At 36.7% G+C, this 21,570-nt stretch overlaps 2 protein-coding genes across 4 annotated transcripts in view; both read left to right on the top strand.

Annotated features, from left to right (window-relative positions):
• Positions 1-21,570, top strand: part of thrab (thyroid hormone receptor alpha b) — a 628,197-nt gene that overhangs the window by 395,947 nt on the left and 210,680 nt on the right. The gene's annotated exons all lie outside the window — the stretch shown is intronic.
• On the top strand, positions 75-19,617 carry nsfb (N-ethylmaleimide-sensitive factor b). Of its 3 annotated transcripts, none has more exons than XM_043253318.1 (22): positions 75-202; positions 1,934-2,019; positions 2,135-2,240; positions 2,747-2,786; positions 3,428-3,594; positions 3,678-3,782; positions 3,878-3,953; positions 5,088-5,243; positions 7,514-7,713; positions 9,079-9,244; positions 9,346-9,420; positions 9,502-9,689; positions 10,156-10,251; positions 10,550-10,706; positions 11,874-12,007; positions 12,139-12,205; positions 12,386-12,465; positions 14,240-14,374; positions 15,733-15,846; positions 17,317-17,372; positions 17,464-17,538; positions 19,117-19,617. In XM_043253318.1, the coding sequence occupies exons 1-21, from the start codon at positions 191-193 to the stop codon at positions 17,492-17,494; spliced, it is 2,247 nt and encodes a 748-aa protein (XP_043109253.1). In that variant the 5' UTR covers positions 75-190; the 3' UTR covers positions 17,495-17,538; positions 19,117-19,617. The 3 variants fall into 3 exon arrangements, with proteins under 3 accessions (XP_043109253.1, XP_043109252.1, XP_043109251.1); XM_043253317.1 differs by having other exon boundaries at positions 18,592-19,617; XM_043253316.1 differs by having other exon boundaries at positions 18,589-19,617.

Raw genomic sequence — 21,570 nt, 5'->3', positions numbered from 1 at the left:
ATATAAACGTTATTTATTAAAAAGGTTATACTGTGTAAAATAAATATACTTAAAAAAAGCGTGTGCTTTTATTTTGGTGGATTTTCGCTTCCGGTTGTCAGCGGAGAGCAGTATGGTCGCTAGGGGCAGCGTCTAGTCAGGATTGGGTTGCGCTTGCGGAATTTATCTTGATCACCTGATAAACGCAGAAATGGCTGTCCGGGTGAGTATATCTTTCCGATTAAAGTTGTTTTGGTGTCGCACAGACGTTTCTTGTAACTTGGACAGTCCACTAAACTCTCACAGATCTCAGCTCCATTCATACGTGCTGTGTTTGCACACGTCAGTACCGGAAGACAAGTTCCACATCACATCTTATGACTTTTCAGGAAAACACTACTTTGCAGTTTTGCGAATAGATAAAGTCACGAGGTTATTTACAAGTTTCAACGAGGAAGCAACAACTGTATTTTCTGTTGATTTTCATGTTAAAACTTGTTACATGTTAGCTGTGGCTGCTGTCATTAGTAATTAAGTCGAGAGTGAATGAGAGTTATTATATGCTGTTTTTCACATGCAGCAAAGTTATTGATTTATTGATATTCAGCTGCCTAGATTAAAATAAAAAATGCAGTCATGCAGTATGGGGCTTTAGTTGATGTTACTTTTTCAGTCATGTGTAAAGACTTGGACACACACGGCTCTGGGCATACGGATGGCCGCGGTGTTTCTTGTTAACTATTATTACAAATTAAAAGCTGGAAAATATTAAAGTAAAAACTTAATATTAAAACATAAATATTAATAATAATAATTAAAGCTAAGTGGACTAAGTGTTTCTATGGGAGAGACTGTAAATTTAATATAGTTCTCTTTTCTATCTGCCGTTATCAGTCTCTCTCATTTTTTAAATTTTTATTGAAAGTCCTGAAAACACTATCGTAGAGTTTTTCTTCTGCTATGTGAGCAAATGGAAATGCAATATATTTGTGTAAAGTGCCCTTCAAGTTAACCCAATGACGATTTCCACTGCTGAGAAAAGCAGAAAACTGAAAAAGGTCCATAACCCTATAAATAACAAAACTACTTTTTTGATACACAATTTGATACATTTCTTTTTGTTTGTTATTTGCAATATGCAGCATTTGCAATTTATATTAATATTTCCACAGATTTTTACATTCTAGGGAATGTAAATTCAGTCACGCTGCAATATGCTTTAGCAAGCATTATATATTTAAGGAGATTACATGAGATTGAGAAGGTCTGGAATTCATCTCATGTTATCTTTAATACCACACCAGGGTTTAATGAAGCCCTTCCGTAATCATGAAGCATTACTGTATGCTCTTCAGTATTTTTCAGAGCGAGCATCAGCTGGTTAAACATGGAGATTTGTAAGTGTTTGAATAGGTAAATATCAGGTTACAGAAAAAGTAATAGGAGAGTGGCTCCTCATTTAGTGAATATTTGTAAGGATAAAGATTAGGATTTTAAAAGACAGCTGTAAAGTGTTGACATACAGGCTTTGTTATTTTTTCTTTTAAGAGAGAGGCATAATAGACACTTTTGTAGCTAATTAAATGGCCTGAATCCAGTTTATGAATAGTAAGGTTTGATTATCATCAAATGATCTCCTTTTTGCTCTAATTGTTTTGGACCAGTATTAGTATTACTACTAATGATGCTAATTTTTTGTGGTTGTCTGAACTTTTTAGAAGGTTATTTTTGAATGCATTTAGTTGAATATCTCACGTACGTTATTTAAGTTCATTTTAACAATTTTAAACATGTTTTAAAAATGTATTATGCTTTTCCTTACTATAAGAGAGAGAGAACCCCTGATCTAGAGGTTCTTCTAGAAAATAATAATTGTAAATGATTTATGATTTTGGGATCATTTCATCAGTTCTGTGCTTTTCTTGCTTTTCTTGCTCTCTTCTTTCCTCCGCAGCTAATGCAAGTAGCGAGATGCCCGACAGATGAACTGTCTCTCACAAACTGTGTGGTTGCAAGTGAGAAGGACTTCAAATCTGGGCAGTAAGTGGTCTGTTTGATGTGCTGTCAGTCAGAAACGATAGATGTGTTTATAAATAAGGACGCTGTTAATGCGTATGTCAAATAATTTTCTTTTCTTCCTTTTATTTATTTGTAGACATTTGACAATTAAACCCACGGCGTCATCCTTTCAGAAGTTTGTGTTCACGGTGAAAACCCACCCAGGCGTGTTGCCAGGAACAATTGCTTTCAGTCTACCTCAGGTACATTTGTGTCAACAAAGGCTATTTTAACATCCCGTGACACACTGTATTCTCTGAATATGTCTGTCTTTAACCAACTTTATGCCATCTGCCTGGTTAACGTAGTATGCAGGTGCGTAAGATGTCAGCATGCTTATTTTTTAATGACTTGCATTGTTTTTACCTGCTTCTCCTTCATCTGTTAACATGACAGCAGAAAGACTTCTCAGGTACTACTGTAACTTTCTTACAGTGGTCTTATTTTAAGGCATGATGGGATATTTTAGCAGCAAGAGAACAAGAACTGAAACACATCTAGGAAAACCTTTAGTGCACGTTTTGTTATTAACGCGCTTTACAGTAAGACCACATATCTAGAGAAAGTTATACAAATATATTGTATCACTTTTAGTCGTAGGATCTTACAAATAATAACTAAAATAATTGTGTAGCCTGTAATATGCAAAAACACATATAGGCTGAATGCAAGATAATAGAAATTCATTGCTGCGCTCTCTGTGTCATAGAGGAAATGGGCCGGGCTCTCTCTAAACCAGGATGTGGAAGGTACGTGTACCGGCAAATATGATTGGTTATACATTTTTGGAGATATTTTAGTCAATCAAGAATTTTAATTCAGAAAAATCTGCTCTCAATTGAAAAAATTGTCAATAAATTTTGCTTAAAACTTAAATTCTCAAAAGTATGCAAATGTAAGGTAAGTTCTCAAAATGTTTTTCTTAAATATATACATTATTAAATATGTGTGCCTATTTGCATTTACATAATTAATATACACAATGCACACATATGTATTATGTAAAAAAAAACTGTTTAATCATTTAACAGCACTAATATTTATGATTAGTATAGTAACTTATTTCTAGTTTTCAAAGCAAATGTTTTTTTTAGCAGCTATTAGTGTGACATGGTCTTTCAGAAATCATTCTGATATGCTGATTTTGTTTTCAAAAAGCATTCCTTGTTATTATTAATATTAAAAAGCACTATTTTGGTGATAGTGTAAGTAGACATTTCTTTGAAATAGTATTGTTACAAGTTCTTAGCGTAAGTTTTGTCCTATTGTTTTGGAAAGACATTTCACACAAAGCCATGTCATTAAACAGTAATTAAGTCTATCATATACTCTGACTAACATCTATAGTATAGTTCTTATTGTAAGCTTCTCTCTGCTGACTTGTTTGCAGTGAGTCTCTACAACTTTGACCCGTCAAAACAGTACGTGGGAATCATGACGATAGAGATCGACTTCCTCCAGAAGAAGACCGCTGACAGCAACCCATACGACTCTGATAAAATAGGAATTGAGTTTATCCAGTTTTTTACCACACAGGCCTTCAGCAAGGGCCAGAATGTGAGCCATCAAAGTACTAACAAAACGAATGTTACATCCACATTTGATGAAGCACGCTTAATCCTGAATTGTCTTCCTGACAGTTTGTCTTCAGCTACTGCGATAAGCTTTTTGCAATGCTCATAAAAGATATCGAGGCCATGAATACCAGCATCCTTAGCGGCGAGCAAGGTTTTAACAAAAAAAAGGTAGCTTTTTATTGCTTATTATCAAATCTGCCTTTTCAAGTGTTAAATGAGATGCGCCATTGATATTGTTTGTCTACGTCTGTTATCTTTTACAGATTGAGATTGGTCTGTTGCACGGCAACAGTCAGGTGATTTTTGAGAAAGCAGAGAGCTCATCTCTCAATTTGACTGGTAATACAACAGCATGTGTGCAAGTCTTCTCAATATTTTCTAATGCTACCTACAGTATTTAGTTCAGTGTTTAGTGTCTAGACTTAATAACCTAAGGACCTGTCATGGTTAATCCAAGCAGTCATATGATTGGTCACTGCTAAATTGATAGATAGGCAACTAACTCTGGTGAGATGGGGCGAAACATCACATGTTTTTACTCGGTTACACTTACAAGCCACGTTAGCACTTTATTAGCACCATTTCCAAAATGCATTTAAATATCGAATTTGTAAAATATTCTTGTTTAATGATTAGAATTGCAAAATGAGTTTAGTCAGTTAGCGTTTTAACTGCGCACACGGTATTTTCCATGAAAAATAAAACAAAAACTTTTTATTACCTCACATTAACATTCACTACCACCTCTGTTTTTAATCTTTGCTTCTCAGCAACTCCAGTGTTTTAAGAACAGTTCAAATGTTTGCCACAGACATTATATCCATCCCTCAAAACAATGTTTTTCTTTCCCATTGACTTTTATTTTTTCAAATTTAAAGAATTGGGCCATTTTTTTCACAGGAGACACACAATTCTAATTTAGTTTAAATAATTTTACAATTCTACAATTTACGGGGAAAGTTCACCCAAACATGAGCGCTCTGTCATCTTTTACTCACTCTCGTGTTATTCCAGTTTCTTTCTTCCGTTGTGCACAGTAGGCAATATTTTGAATAAATATAAAATAAATTGAAAGCATGCTGCATTTGATAATTAATCCTTAAATACATGCTAGATTTAAAAATGTGTTAAAATTTATCAGTGCTTTTATCATGGTGTTAAAGTGATAGGGAATGAAAAATATGTTTTTGTGAACAAAAGTGAAGCATGTGTGTCTAACAGATTCAATTCTGTGCTGTCCAGTGTCTGGATCTGTGGCTTCAGTTAAATTGATATGCTTGAAATAGCGTAACAACCGATCTGCTCCACTAGATGGCAGTCAGAAAACACTTAATCCTCCCTTCTACTGAAATGTTTTACACATCACTTAACATTTCACATGTGGTACAACCTTGGAAAATTAAATATAAATATGCGAGTTCTTTAGTGTTCCTCAGCGGTCTGTTTTTTTTTTTTTTTGTCATTGTTCTCCAGGAAAATCACAGACCAAAAGTTCTCTGCAGTCCATCATTAACCCTGACTGGAACTTTGAGCGAATGGGCATCGGAGGCCTGGACAAGGAGTTCTCGGACATCTTCCGTCGGGCCTTCGCCTCACGAGTCTTTCCTCCAGACATAGTGGAGCAAATGGGTGAGTCTTATCTCTTCTTCTGCCGCTTTAGAGTGAAAAATGCTACTTGCTTGCTTCTTTTCTTAGCTTGCTTGAGGTACCAAGTGGTGCTCCCTCAAAAAATAACCCCTGTGTCTCTCTTGGAAAGACCTGTATCTTTTTTTTTTTCTTCTCCAACCACATCCCTCTCAATTTAAGTGGCCAGTGAGGCAGAAGCACAGCATGTTGTGGGCGACATGAAAAACGCAGAAACACGGGACAAAGCCAAAATATATAAGAGTTTGGACAGACCCTCCCAAGCACCTCACCCTAACCATAAATGAGAGAAATGCTCAGTTAGAAAAAAAAACATTCTTATGTTGTATTCTCCTTTGCCTTTGGCTTAGAGTCAAAAGCTTAGCTTGAATTATATCCTCAGACTGCAGTCTGATTGCGTGTTTATGATTTATATTCAGCCTTTAAACAGATAAACAATTGGTTAAGATGCTATCCAGCAGACACATTCCCATCAGATTGACTCCTGCAGCGAAAGTATTATAATCATTTTCAGGCGAAACTGCTGTCTATGTTCCGTTCTCAGCTTTTAGACACCGAGCGTCTTTTTGCCAGTAATTGTCAACAAGTGTTCTTACTTGTGTGCAAAAAAATGTTCTCACACTGAAATTTGTACAGATTCGCAACAGGTGCTGCAAAATGAGGAAGCGCGTGTCAGCGTTGAAAAAAAATAGCAAACCATCTCTATATATGCACTTTACATACAATGCAGTTGTGGTGTACATGCATCAATACTAAAACTTTTATTTACTTTTTTTTGATTGTGTTTTGTACCTCTCATAAAGCGGCTGTACCTACTCTTGCACATTTGTTTTTTTTTTCTCTCTGAAACAAGAATGATTTATACCTTGTGCTGCTTGGTGGTTAAATTTCTAATAATTCTAGCTAAATATTTCGGCTTAACACAATCCATCTTTTCTAAGGCCACCAGGAGTGTGTGGTATTTGCGTACATGTGGTTTCAGTTGGTTCACTCATAACTGTTAACACTTAGTTTGTGGTTTAATTATCATTTGACACCATTCTGAACTTGCCAAACTTTGCGCAAGAATGTTTAAATGTGCTAAGTCGAGCATCATTATTACTGTCGCTTATTTTTAAGATTTAGGAGTTTGAATAAACCCAGAATACCCTAGTAATAATGCACCAGCAGCATTGCAGCCACCTCAGCCTACCATCAGCACAGAATGTTTTTTTTTTTTTTTTGAATGTTTCAAATGGGTTTTTCTTTTTAAGCATTCATCTAAATAATCTCAAACTTTTGTTGTTGTTTGTTTTACATTGACAATGAACAGTTATGAAGGCTGTATTCCTGTTACAGCTGCTAGATGACTTGATCATGCACTAACACTCACACACGCACACAGACATCCTTCAGAGAGTGCGTGTGTGTGTGTGTGAGAGATGACCTTTGTAGTGTGATGGCTGCAGGAGTCGGCCTCTGGCTCGGGCAGCTGGCTGCTCTAATGAGATGGCGGGTCTTGATAGCGCAAAGGTGAGCGCCTAATTGGGGTTCGCTCTGGAGCACAGGTGCTGAAGGAAGAAGGTGCGGGTGTGTGTCTGAGTACGTTATTGTCTGACAGCGCTTGGGTGGGAGTTTAAACCAGTACACCCAGTTTCTCCCAAAACTCCCACCAACTAAAGGTCATCCTAGTCTGCCCAGCCACAGCCTCCGTGTTGAGTCTGGAAGCCTGCCCTCCCTCAACCTGGGTCTGTCATCAGGTGTAAATGGCCATGCTGATTCTCATCTCGGGCCTGCTGGTTATCTCTAGCCTTCCCGCTCTCTCCAAATGGCAGCCAGCAGATGTTGTTAACCAAAGAACCAGAGCTCTTGTCTCAGAAATGCCATTACTCATCAAAAAGACCCCTGTGCTACTTTGAAAACAGATGTATTAGACACTTGGCCATACTTTTTGTTTGTTCTTACTCAGCAAGGATGTATTAAATTGACAAAAAGTGAGAGTAAATGCATTTTTAGTGTTACCACTGATTCTAATTCAAATAAATGCTGTTCATTTGAACTTACTTTGAACTGTTTAAAAATATTAATACTATATTTTGTGCACTGGTAATAATGATTGTCTCTTGAGCACTAAATCAGCATAGCTGTGTTTTAAACTCGTATATTAAAAGACGATTCCTTTCATTTATAGTGAACACTCTTGTACAGTCATTGATGCTTTTACCATTTTGTAAAGTCTTATGTTTCATATCCTCTGGTTTTGACTCTTTCCACAGGCTGTAAACACGTGAAGGGGATCTTGCTGTTTGGGCCGCCCGGCTGTGGTAAAACCCTCATGGCACGCCAGATTGGTAAGATGCTGAATGCCAGAGAGCCGAAGGTGGTCAACGGGCCAGAGATTCTGAACAAATATGTGGGCGAGTCAGAGGCCAACATCAGAAAGCTGTTTGCTGACGCCGAGGATGAACAGAAGAGGGTAAGAAACCAGGAAAAAATATGCTGGGAAAATAGATTTCATGCAAATGATTAAACATTACACACTTAGGAAAAACCTCCATTCCTTAACGCACTGTTATCTTAGAAAGGCCGCATGGATGTTTTGCACAACCTTACATTCATCTGGCTCTGTGACGGAACCCACTGATATTTGACACTTTAAAGAAAGGTTGCTCTGTCAACAATAAAAAAAAAAAAAAAAAAAAAAATCATGGTGAGCAAACTTAGGGTTGTACGAAGGATGCTGTTCCCAGTTTTGGGCCCTCTAGCAGCTCTACAAATAACTCCAAATTGCTGAAATATACTTACCGAATTACTGTAAATGGCCTAGTGTTTGCTTAGAAACATTATCGTAGTTAGTTTTTTTCCAAGGGTGATGTGTCGAGAAGTTTTGGCAGTGAACTGCTGGTTCTGGCTGTGTTTGAGTGTGATGTTGTGTTGGTAGACAGCGTGACTACATGACGTTGAAGAGCTCACTCGTCACCTCTTAATGAGAGTGTTCGGCTATCTCTAACCCCTCACCCTGACTCACGGGAGGCCACGCACACTCATACTGGCCTCCCATCTGTGCTAAATGTTACGACCTAGCCTCTGACAGCCTCCCAGATGAAGAAGATAACTCTTAATTGTGAGCCATTGTCACAGAGTTTATACAGTCACAGTCCATTCACCAGCCTGGCATTTAAGCAGGGAGCTCAAGAGAGCTATACGCACACGTTTTTAAGAGGACATCAGAACAAAATTTGAGTTTTGAGGCTTGTCATTTAACCTGGCTTTTTATTTTCCTTTGAGGCTATCTATTCTGCTGTACTGTCAAAAATAAAGGTGCTTCACTGTGGCATAGAAGACCTAAATGATTCTATAAAGAACCTTTTTGTTTCATGAAAGGATCTTTGTGGCAATAGGTTTCTCAGATTAGGAAAAGGTAAGAAAGTGCTACTTTTGACAAAATGGCTCTTCTATGGCATCTTTGTGAAAAATCTTGTGAAAGCACCTTTGTTTTTAAGAGTGTACGAAATTCTCTCTGAGCCTATTCTATTCTATTTGCTGTTCAGTTCTATTCCGTGCTGTTTTGTAGTTTTGTAGTTTTGGGGGTGGGACTTGAACTCCAGATGCCCAAAACACAACTGTGCTATAACTGTGCTATAAGGCTATTAAGGTTTGTGACTTTAAAATGCCATTAAATAATTATAATTTTATTAGATGTATTTTGTGACTTCAGTTGTGTTCAGTTTTCTTTAAACACTATATATATATGCATATACATATGTGTGTGTGTGTACACCTTCATATGACCATTTTGAAATGCATATTAAATGGGTTTTTTTTTTTTTTGCTTTTATAGTTGGGGGTCAACAGTGGACTGCACATCATCATTTTTGATGAAATTGATGCCATCTGTAAACAACGTGGCAGTATGGCAGGCAGCACTGGGGTCCACGACACTGTAGTCAACCAGCTACTGTCTAAGATCGATGGCGTAGAGCAGCTGAACAACATCCTGGTCATTGGTGAGAACTTCCTGTGAAATCAGCCAGCAAAAAGAATGACAACGCTTCATGTTTTGTTTCAGGTTTTCATTATTAAATCATACTGTTTTTTTTTTTTTAAGGAATGACCAACAGGCTTGACCTGATCGTCGAAGCCCTCTTGAGGCCGGGCAGACTGGAGGTCAAAATGGAGATTGGTGAGAACTGATTGGCTCTTTTCAATAGGACACATTTTCAAGGTTTCTGAAACAACTAGCTGTCTAATCATCCTTCTCCAGGCTTACCTGACGAGAACGGCCGCATTCAGATCCTGAATATCCACACTGCAAAAATGAGGCAGTCTAACATGCTGGCCAAAGATGTTGAAATAAAGGAGCTTGCTTTTGAGACCAAGAACTACAGTGGAGCAGAGCTGGAAGGGCTTGTTCGAGCTGCCCAGTCAACTGCCATGAACCGTCACATCAAGGTCTGATCTCATCATTTCATCCACAATGCAACCACCACAATCATAACGAATTATGGTTGATTTAAACAAAATCAGTTCTGAACTCTGGTTGGAACGTATCTCAAGTTACAAAATTGGTTTATTATCCAAATAAAATGCAGTTTACATCAGCTTACAGCAATGTTTTTATGTGAATGTAAGAAAAGATTGTTTCAATGCTTGAGGTAGTGAATTGTAAACAAATTGACTTTATATGAAATGTTTTTAGAAGCTTATGGGTATCTTTGTGTAGCTAGGCAAAGTGTGTGTGTGTGTGTTGTTAGCAGCTTACACATGACCATATTTGATGGTGTTGACACATAATGCTCCAATATTTGATGGCGCTTACACAGGTGTAATAGGTCTGTCTTTCTCTTTCTTCTAGACCTTTAATGTTGATTTAATTGGATGAGTTTGAGGATCAGTCTGTGTGTTTTTGTTCCTGTAGGCCACTACTCAGGTGGAGGTGGACATAGAGAAGGCTCAAATGCTGCAAGTGAGCAGGAGTGACTTCTTGGCCTCTCTGAATAATGACATAAAGCCCGTAAGTCCACTTTTATTTTAGATTCAGTTTACATAATATGTTGAATCCAAAGGCAAACTTCACTATCAGCTTTTTATTGCAGTTAATTTTGGCAAAGAACCACCCACCTAGACTAAAGACTGGTATTATTTAGATGTCAAGTAATGTTTGGTGAATTATTTTGTTCATTCTAAAGGGTGTTAATTGGCCACCTGGGAATAAATTATAAAGAAAAAATGCCTAATTATTGTGCATTGAATCGTTTTAATAAAGTAAATAATTGGTAATATTTAATGCAGTTCTCTGTTTTTCTGTAAAGGCTTTTGGCACGAATCAGGAGGATTACTCAAGTTACATCATGAACGGTATTGTGAAATGGAGCAATAGTGTTTCTGACGTACTAGGAGATGGAGACCTTTTGGTGCAACAGACCAAGAATAGTGAACGCACACCGCTAGTAACTGTGCTTTTAGAAGGTAAGTCTCAAAATATTGTTGGACTTCTTAGTCATTTTCTGAAGTAAATGCAATTTAAATCAACCAATTCAAATATTTAATCAAGAATAATATCAGTCACTTTGCTCACAACTGGTATAGATGCCTTTTAAGGTTTTTTTTGATAGGAAGTAGTATTTTTCGATTAAAAAAAAAAAAAAAAAACATCTGATATGTAATTGATTTATTTATATTTTTTATTTATCTCCTTTTTTTGGAGCACCAGCTTAGCTGCTCATATTTGCAGCTTTTGCACAATGTGGCCACAAACTGATTTTATTTCAATATAATTATAAAAAAGTCCTTATAGAATAATTAAAAAGAATTGTTAACTTCATATATTTTCATATTCATTTTTTGACCAACCATTTTTCATATTCATTTTTTAATAATGCTATTTCGCTGTGAAATAAATAATGCAAGAGAGATTATACGACTATACTGTAAAATAACAGTTTTAATATTTCTGTCTTGTATTTGTTTTTCCTTTTAATCATGTTTCGTATGTTAAATGCTTCTTGTTTCCTAATGCTTTCTTGGCTTCTACTGTTTTCTTAAACGCATGTGGTTTTCTAATTCCTGGGGACCCTCAGTCTGCACATTTTGCATGCCTCTCTAATTTACACACCTGAATAAGATCATCAGCTCATTAGGAAAGAGCTCCATGAACTTAAATGTGTCCGATAAGGGAGACATGCAAAATGTGCAGAGCAGTGGGTCCTGAGGAACAGGATTGAAAACCACTGTTTTAAAGGACCAAAACCCAGAATAGATGCAGTTTGGAGCAACATTTGCTTTGAACAAAGCTGCTCTGAGACCCTGAATACACCAGACTAGATCATGAGCTGCTAACATGTAAATAAACACAGTGCTGCACTTCACTCTGAAATGCTCTGTACATACGTTTATTTAATTATATATCAAAATTTGAGATTTGATGATTCCACACATACGTATCGATTTCTTTTTCTGTGGTAAATGGCTTAGGGTATGAAGATTAACTTATAGCTTGACAAGTTACAGTTACACACAAACACTGAGGGGACAGCATTCTCCCCAGCTCTTGTTCTCTGCTTCACGCAAGCAAACATGCACCATAATGCTGCAATCTGATACGACTGAGAGTGTGAATGCTCTCCGCTCCCTCAGGGCCTCCTCACAGTGGTAAGACCGCACTGGCGGCCAAGATCGCAGAGGACTCCCAGTTCCCCTTCATCAAGATCTGCTCTCCAGACAAAATGATCGGCTTTACTGAGACCGCCAAATGTCAGGCCATCAAGAAGGTAGCAACCTCGTCGCTGTAGATTAAGACATTAAGGGATCTGTGCGTGTAGAAAGCAGTTGTCTTGGGGCTTGTTACTGATGTGATCATGCGCTGGCCTTTAACGGTGGGTTTATATTTTCATCTCTTTAGATATTCGATGACGCCTACAAGTCCCAACTGAGCTGTGTGGTGATGGACGATATAGAAAGACTTCTGGGTGAGTCTGTCAGATTGAGGACAATGCACTTCCTGTTACGTCTGATAATACATTCAGAAACATTTATGTGTGCCTCATTCTTGTTTTATTTGAAGCGATAGCTGTATACAATGTAATGCGCGTTCTGCATACCAGACCTACTCAAAGTCTTCTCATCGCTGATGTTTCTCCATTTCACAGATTTTGTTCCCATCGGGCCACGGTTCTCTAACCTGGTGTTGCAGGCTCTGCTGGTGTTATTAAAGAAACCTCCTCCTCCGGTGAGAAAGTCGCACGTTCACACCAGCCTGTAGTACTGCCATCCACAGACAGGGAGCAGCACATCCTTTTCACCAAAAAAAAAACATCAGAAAAGAGCCACTTTAACTGCCTTGGAGCCACTCACTACATTTGTTCTTTGTTCATAGACATAGCGGAGTTATTTTAGTCTGCTATTATTTTTTATTATTTACTATTTTAACCTTAATGTTAGGGGTTTTTAAAACCTCTAACCCCAAGTATAAACCTAAATCAGTGGTTCTCAGACTGTGAAGGATTTCTAGTGGTCCTAAATAAATAAAATTATTGACAAATGTTACCAATATCGAATCGGTTGATTTGGTAGTCAACTGCTAGCACTGAATTAACTTAACAGGCTAAAATGAATATATGTGATCATGTTTCTGTTGTCTCATTTTTCATATTATATGACAGGTTATGTGTTTGACTCAGCACTTTAGTTAATAAGCAGTAAACCCATTTGGTAAAAGCGGCAAGCATTTCTTATAAAATAAATACATAATTAAACAAAACAGCAGTCCAAAAATGATGAAAAATGAAAAAAAATTTAATGTAAAAAAATTTTTTTTATACCTGACCAAAATAACCAAGCTGCAGTTTGATTGAGATTAATTTAAATGCGCAATGAAAAAACTGGTGTTATGTTTTTGCAAATGAACTCCTCGTATATATTCTAAAAAATAATATTTTTTATTCATAAAACAAATCATTAAACTGATCAAGTGACATTAAATACATTTATAATGTTAAAAAATCCATTTCAAACTGTTGATTTGTCAGAGAATCCTGAAGATCCACAAACATATGAAACGGCACGACCATTTTTAACTGTGAGAATAGTAAGAAAATATCCTTTAATGCCAAATCACCATATTAGAATGATTTCTACAATGTCATTTGACACTGAATGCATAACAGTGCTGAAAATCTAGCTTTGACATCAGATTTTAAAATATATTAAAATAGAAAACTGTTATTTTAACTTGTAATAATATTTCATGATATTACTGTATTTACTGTCTCTTTGATGAAATAAATGCAGCCTTGGTGAATATGTTCGGTGAGGTTCGAGTCTGTGGTTATCCCAAATGCTCGAGAACCTTTGGTTAAACTTTGGTATGTAACTTGTACCACATTATTTGTATTATGGACACAAAAGACACCTCTAATATTACTGTGAAAAATCATGTCGCTTTGCTAAGCAGTCACACATATGACTGCTTTTTACTTAAACCAATCTACATTTTTAATTATGGCTCCTTTTTTTTTTTTTTCATAGCATACAGGTCCCCCAACAAGTTTCTGTTGTATCTGCCTGCCTGGTGGCAGTGAGTGTGTATGAGCAGGAATAGGTGCTGTGCTGTGTTTGTAAGGTGTTTTGAATAGCTGAGGTTCTGTTCCTCCAGATCAGGACTGTATAGAGCAGCACTCAGCAGGGAGTCGGGTCTTGGGTGAGTTGATAGAAAGGGTTTGTGAGAGAGCCGAGACCTGGCAGGCCCGCTGCCTGTGTGGCACCTCATCTGCATGCACTAGCATATACTGGGCGCCACAGGGGGCGACCCATAATCCCCTCTGCTCGCTGGGGCCTCTGGGAATGGCCCACCTCTTTACTTCACGTAGATAGGCATCTTAACATGGCTGCAGTAGCACATCTCGAATGTTCTTCAATGACAAATTTTGACCTTCTGCGTTAAAAATATTACCAGAAATTGTAAACAAAGTCATTTTATACATTTACTTGTATTGACACTGCAGGGTCGTAAGTTGCTGATTCTTGGCACAACTAGCCGGAAGGATGTTCTGCAGGAGATGGGCATGTTGGACTCTTTCAGCACTACAATTCACATCCCTAACATCTCTAGAGGAGATCATCTCATGAAGGCCCTGGAGGTGAGGCTCTTAGAAACCCAAAGAGCTCTAGAGATGAAAGAGATTTGCAGTTGCTCCAAAAAGTTTTGGACACATTTCACATTTGACACCTACATTTTTAGGGCCACTGCATTATCTACATAATTGACAACATAACTTTCTGAAAAAAAAATTCTGTCAGCTTTTTGTTATATATTTTGTTTTCTTTTTTATTATCGACACAACAGTCAACATTTTAGAAGTGCTAAACCTGCTTTTGATTTTAACCAATCCAAGGTGCACAAACATACAGCATCCATTAGGCCACGACTGCCCCCAATTTATTGTACATGATCATATTCATAATTCTGTCATTTGAATGCTGGTTAAAATTGATTCAGCAAGTAAAAGGCAATTTAGTATAATTAACCAAATAACAAAATATTGTACATGAGTCTTTTGCTGTGAAATCTTTGCTCATTTTTACAATTTTACTGATTTTAATACTGTTTTTAATCCTTGTTATGTTATTAAATATCAGAATATATGTTTTTGTAATTTGTACATCTCTTAATAATCAGTACCATAAAGTTAAAACTACAGATCATAAAATTAAGCATTTAAAGGGCTTATATATCAGGGGATATACAGTAACTCCTGTATTTATTTATATTTATATTATAATAGTACTGTATACTTTTATTAAAATCATTTGATTTGGAATTTCATCTTTATTTTTGGATAAATAAATATCATGCATTTCCCCAAATTGCATATTTATTTTTAGTTCTTTTTTTCCACTTGTTTTTTCCTCTTCAAGTATAAGCTTCATAAATTCAGTATATCAGTATATGGGCGATAGAATCCTAATGTCAAATATGATGCAAAACATATTTCGTATAATGAATCAGTATTATTTTCCATGTGACTTAGAGTTAAACCATATATAATGATTAAAAATAACTTTGTTGCAGGTGATGGACATTAAATCTATACTATTGTCATATTAGACTCAGAAATTAATATTTTCAGGCATTTTAACATGTGCCTTATGTGTCCACATGTGTTTTGGCGGCGAAAATAATAGGTTTGAAGGCAAATCATCTTAAAGGGACAGTTCACCTTTATAAGGAAATAAAGCAACCTTTACTCTCCTATGTAACATTCTTTGGTTGTTGTCCTTTTCTTTGAATTTAAAGTCATTGGGCTTTCAGCGTTGTTTTGGACAACATTAACTTTCATTGTATATCAAAAATATTTGGAATGACATGAAGGTAAATTATGTATTTTTCATTTTTGGGTGAACTGTTCCTTTAACTCTCAAATGTACATTTCAAATTCAGACAGTTTTCGATTAATAGACCGCAACTGATTATCTGTTTTCTTCTGGTTTGGTTCAGCTTCTCGGGGGCTTTCAGGAAAAAGAGGCAGCAACTATTGCAGAACAGGTGAAAGGAGAAACGGTGTGGCTCGGCATCAAGAAGCTGCAGATGCTCATCGAGATGTCAATGCAGGTGAGATGCAGAAAGACCTTTTCACCCTGCGGGTTGTCTAGACGACTCTCTGAGTCACAGCTTTTCCTGCGAAATCATCTGCGGTTTGAGTCGACGTCAAATTCAATTACTTTATGGCATCGTAATGAAAACAGGCCCCTCCAGATGCGCCTTCTCTCTCGACACACACAAATAAACAGAACTCCATATTCCTCATCTGCATATAATTTGGTGTATATGACCCGCTTCTGGAGTTGATTGAAGCCTTTCGCTTTCCCAGCCAAAACAGACTGTTGCTTAATGCTGTTAAAAATATGTATAATTAAATATTAAAAATATTGTGATTGATCACAGTTTATCGCATTCGAAGTAAAAGAAACTTTGATGACGATAAGAAATGTTTCTTGAGCAGCAAATCAGCATATTGACACTGAAGACTGGAGCAATGGCAGCTTTGCCATCCTAGGCTATGCCATCATTTATAAATATGCTAAAACAGAAAAGAGCTTTATAACTTTTTTCACTTCCCTGTTGGTGATGATGTGATCCATCTCAGACAAGGTCGGTTAGAACTCTTTATTGAAGACATTTTTGAAATCCCTGTGGAGAAAATAATAGGAAAAATACTTCTGGAACCACGGCCACTAAAAAAACTGGCCAGTCACTGTTGTGCTTTATTAAGCCAACATTGAGTTTTTTGAAAACCTGTATTTTAGAATTTGTATTTTTTTTTAAGCCATTCTAATTCTAGATTATTGCTGGTCTTGTTTAATGAGAATTATAGTCATGTTTGTTAGTGTTGTCTTGTTTTTGTGGTGGCATAATTGGAGTTGCAGCGGTGTTTGTCCTGGATGCTGTGTAATTGGTGTGGTATGCAGTAATGTGGCAGCCTGAGAGGAATGAGACAAGAGTCTGCCGGGACATGCTGCACACAGCCGCGCTGCGTTTTCCTTCCATTCCCTCTATTCTTTCAGTAATTTCCACTTCTCCAACAGCCCCGGGCAATTGAAAATCTAAGTTATTGCATACACCTTTATTAATTTTCCTCCCTGGTGCCGTCTCCCTCCTCAGAACACTCCTTCGTCCTTAAATCACATTCTAGTCTATGCTTCATGTAGATTTCACTTAGAACATCACCAAATAGCATTAGTATGCAAGGGGATCAGGACTGGGTTGTCTATCAGTCTTCCTGTCGTGGGTGACACAGGTACGCCAGCTTGCTGGATTTATCTCTAGTCTTGTCACTTCCCCTTCCCGACAGCCATTTACTGCCGCCCTTTCACAACTCCTCACAGACAAACTCAAGGGCCCCTCCGAACCCTCCAGGCTTTACATAGCTGACAAGGTTTTTGTCTTTTCAACATCTCAGAGGTTTCCAGAAAAGGGGGCTTGCAAGGAATTTACAGCAGTGTAACTAACAGAATTTTCTTTTCTGATGTGACTTTTATTCTTTATTTTGAACCGTTGGTATTTTTCTGTATTGTTTTTCAGATGCCTTTCGAATACAGAGTTAACAAGTTCTTGGCACTACTGAGAGAAGAAGGAGCGTAAGTTCTTTTTTTTGATTGTCTTCGGATTTATTTTTCCTCCTCCGTCATGTTAAATATCATTGATTATGTTGTTTATGTTGTTCTCCAGGTTGACCTCTGACAAACATGCGGTCATGTAGTCTCTGGTGCAGGGGAAGTATCCTGACAAACCAAGGCTATTTTGGTAGGACTGACAAGTAGTTATCAAGCCTATGTTTTTACACATTTGAGACCCTGGACCACAAAATGAATACGTTTGTAGTAATAGCCAACAAAGCACATTGTACGGGTCAAAATGATCAATTTGTCTTTTTTATGCCATTGGATATTGAGTAAAGATCAAGTTCCATGAAATTGAGTCTATTTCCTACTGCAAATATATCAAAACTAATATAACTAACAAATACTGAAAATGTAAAGACATTAACGTATGTACTCTAATATGATACAAACAAAATATTCTGCATTCAGCTGAACTTTGCGTTTTTGCCTTTGGGATTTGATTGGCTTGTTTAAAAAAGAAAAAGTATGATTAATTAAATTTCCCCTTTCTTTTACAAAATATTTTCACATTTATGGGAATTATTTAATATTTTATTCAGCAAGGATGCATTAGATTGATCAAAATTGAAAGTAAAACATTTATAATGCTAGAAAAATTGTAAATTTCAAATAAATGCTATTGTTTCGAACATTCTATTAATCAAATAATCCTTAAATAAGTATTACGAAAACAGTTAAGCTATTATTTTAAACATTTATAATAAGAAAAGCTACTTGAGCTAGAAAGATGCATATTAAAATGATTTCTGAAAGATCATGTGACACTGAAGAGTGGATTAATGGCTGGTGACAATTCAACTTTGCCATCACAAGAATAAATTACATTTTAAAATATATTCCAATACGAAACAGTTATTTTAATATTTAAATAATATTTCAAAAGATGACGTTTTTACAGCAACCTCGATGAGCTTAAAAACTTCTTTCAAATACATTTAAAGAAATCTTACCAGCCCCAAGTTTCTGAATGATTGCGCAAGATTTTATTTGTTCAGGTTTTTGCTTTAAATAATATACATTGTTCGCAGTTATTCAAAATAACACTAAGGTATTGTGAAAATAAGATATTTGATTTCATTTGTCATATTTGTTTTAGCTTTCATCCATTTACATTACACATGTGCAGCTTTTAATAAGGTTTCCTGTTTGTGTTTTCTGCCATGTATTTCAGAAGCTGAGTCAGGAAAACAGTGCACTTGAGAGAAAGTCTGAGAGAGAGAGAGACTAATACTTTCCTTAAGTACAGTGTATGGCATGTTTCCATGGCAAATGTAGACACATTAGCTCTCCTTGATTCCTCTGCAAAGGGTCTCATATTTGTACAGTGCCTCAGGTGTCTTATGACATCAGGAATTTTTAAATAGTCCATGCATGTATATAAAGACCTATACTGTGGTTTTTATATATATATAAATCTCATACTTGTGTGTATTTACTGAGACGAACCATTCCTGATGCCTTACTTTTCCCTAAAATTGTCCTTACTGGGCTGTGTAAATTTAGCCAAGGTTAAATTCTTTGACCAAATCCTCTGCTCGTTTTCTCTTTGCCTTGTATGCACTTATTATCAACAGTTAGTGCCTGCCAAAAACAATATTGAAATGCTCACTCCTGTGCCTTTGCATGCCAGTATATTGTTCCAGTTTGTTTATTGCTTTTATTGTTTTCTGACTAGAAAAATATTTTTGTTTTTTAAAAGGGAACTATCCGTCCTTGTTATATCGCTCGGGACATTCCATGTCAGGAACATAGGAAAGGTCTTTGTCTCAGCGTCTCACCCCAGTCACACGGGTAACGTAGTGGCCTTAAGCATTGTGTACAGGATGGAAACCCGCAACCTACCTCCCCTCTGCCAAAAGTGCCAGGATAGTTCACATTGGCCTTGATTTCTCCTCTTCTTTCTCTTTATATCTCTGCCAGAGCATTATGACTCCTTTATGACTTTTACCGTTGAACTGTGAAAGTCGTAGTATTTGAACCGCATTTAAATATGGAATTTAAGGTTTGTGTACATATTGGGTCTTGGACTGCATGTCACGCACTATAAATATAGCTATAAATGCTGTTTTTGTGACATGACTCCTAAAAGAATTAATCACTGCAATAATAATCTTTCGTATTATATAGAAAATGCCTTCAATGATTCACTGATTAAAAATTCGGTTTTAAGATTGCAATAAATGACTGCTGTTTTTGTGAATGTGTACTAATTTGCTTTTTTTTTTTTAAACCTCAGCTGTGATTCGATTATTGTGGTTCATTTGAATCTTGTAAGCACACAAAAGGGGCTCAAGATCATGTGAAAATGTGCTTCTTGGTCCACTTCCAAACAAACTCTGGTGCAATTGATGAAGCCAGTATGGACCAAAGACATTTAAAGCAAACAATGGCGTTAGGTCAATGAAATGAATGCTCAGGCTTACTTGCTTGTTCTCCTTGTTATAAGAGCTATACTGCCCATTACATCAACTTAATAAAAAAGGACCTAACCTCCAACCATGCAATTATTTTATTAAACTCTTTTACATTATATGTTGAATTATTACATTAATGTAATATTGTTCTTAATTTACAGTTTTTGGTTAAATAATTATTCTTAATGAAATTGTCTTGTCAACTTTCAGTTTGGGGTTTCGGTGGATTTCTTGTTCCTATGCATGCTTTGCACTATACTGGATAAGGAGAGTAAATAATGACATTAAGTGTTATTATTTGTCTTGGACTCCCGATGTTTCTCAGCCACCATCTGGGAAGTACTGTCACACTTGTCTTTCAGGTAACCCCTCAACAGTCTTAAGACTGAGCCCACCAGCAGGTGTTTTTAGTAAGGAGAAAGACTTGCTGCCGTTTGATGTTGAAGTTTTGTGGTTACTATTGTGATGATGAATAGCCCATATGAAGGTAAACATTATTGTCTGAGAAAGTGTAGTTAAGTCTTAGAAGTAACTTAACATCTTATTTTTTTAAATATGCTTGCTAAATAAGCTGCGTTTAGTGTGTTTTATGATTTATTTCAATGCCACAGCTCAAGCAGGCTGATGAAAATAATTGCATACAAAGTGTTCGTACTTAATAAAATGAATACTGTTGCTTTCACCCTCCCATTCGTTTATGTATTTATTTAATTTTTTAGCCAGCCTTGGAATGTAGGCCTACATTTCGATACAGACATCTTAACCGCCATGAAATGGAGGAATTCCTAATGCTGACTGTTTATATTACACTATTTATACGCTCATTTGAGTTATAAACAGGTTTTGACCATACAGTTTTGTATCGTTAGGTAATGTGTTAAAATTGACGGTCCAGACCAACGGAACAACAACTAGCGTAAGCACACTTAAAAACTTGTGCCGGTTCTACTGGTGTGTTATACAGATTTTTGCAAACGCCCCAATATTTTACTCTGAAAAGATCCTAGAGCTTCAACGGTTTTCATTAACGGTTTCACGTTTTTACAGCGTTGAGCAAAGCAGCCAATCACGTGCGTCGCTCTTGAACGCAATGACCAATTGGAAATGTTTACAATAAGTCGGAATCCGTTTTGAACCGGACTGCACGACGTAAACATTGTGTAGCGTAGTTTAACTGGTTGTGACTTTGTAATCAAACTGAAATGAGTCACGGCCTAGCAGTATGTAATCCATTAAAAATGTAGTTTTATTCGCGAGCTCCGCACATGCTGTACGTCTTCGGAAGTGCGACTCTCAAACTGACCTGTTCATGCAGCCTATTGAGAAGTCGTGTTTATTTCAGTCAGTGTTTGTAGTGTTTATTGTGTCATGCTTTACTCTGTCATTAAGTGGAGCTGCTGTATTGGAGACAACAGAGGTCCGTCTGCAAACCTGCAGGATGAAGTCAGCGCTGGAATGACAGAGTAGATGCAGACCCGAGGATCAGGTACATTGAACCCTTTATTTAGCTGCGTGCCAATGTCGCGCATTATTTTTTATTTTTATCTCTATGCTGCGCTTCATTTTAATAATCTGTTGTTAAAAGCGTCCTTATCCGCATTATATATTAATATAAATGAGGCTACGCATAGCATATATATCAGCAGAGCAAGAGTCAGTCTTTATATTTAAAAGCAAAATCACGAGACTGTTTTGTTCTTCAAATATATAATCTTAGTTCAGTCATACAGATATATACA

Source organism: Puntigrus tetrazona, chromosome 12, assembly GCF_018831695.1.
Source record: "Puntigrus tetrazona isolate hp1 chromosome 12, ASM1883169v1, whole genome shotgun sequence".
Lineage (NCBI taxonomy): Eukaryota > Metazoa > Chordata > Actinopteri > Cypriniformes > Cyprinidae > Puntigrus > Puntigrus tetrazona.
The sequence above is the reverse complement of the archived record's forward strand: the minus strand, read 5'-3'. Positions and strand labels throughout refer to the sequence as shown.

Excerpts from the sequence above, each read along its gene's own strand:
- nsfb (XM_043253318.1), top strand. Across the intron at positions 3,595-3,677 it reads CCTTCAGCAAGGGCCAGAAT|TTTGTCTTCAGCTACTGCGA; the intron begins GTGAGCCATCAA and ends TCTTCCTGACAG. Across the intron at positions 10,707-11,873 it reads AGTAACTGTGCTTTTAGAAG|GGCCTCCTCACAGTGGTAAG; the intron begins GTAAGTCTCAAA and ends CCGCTCCCTCAG.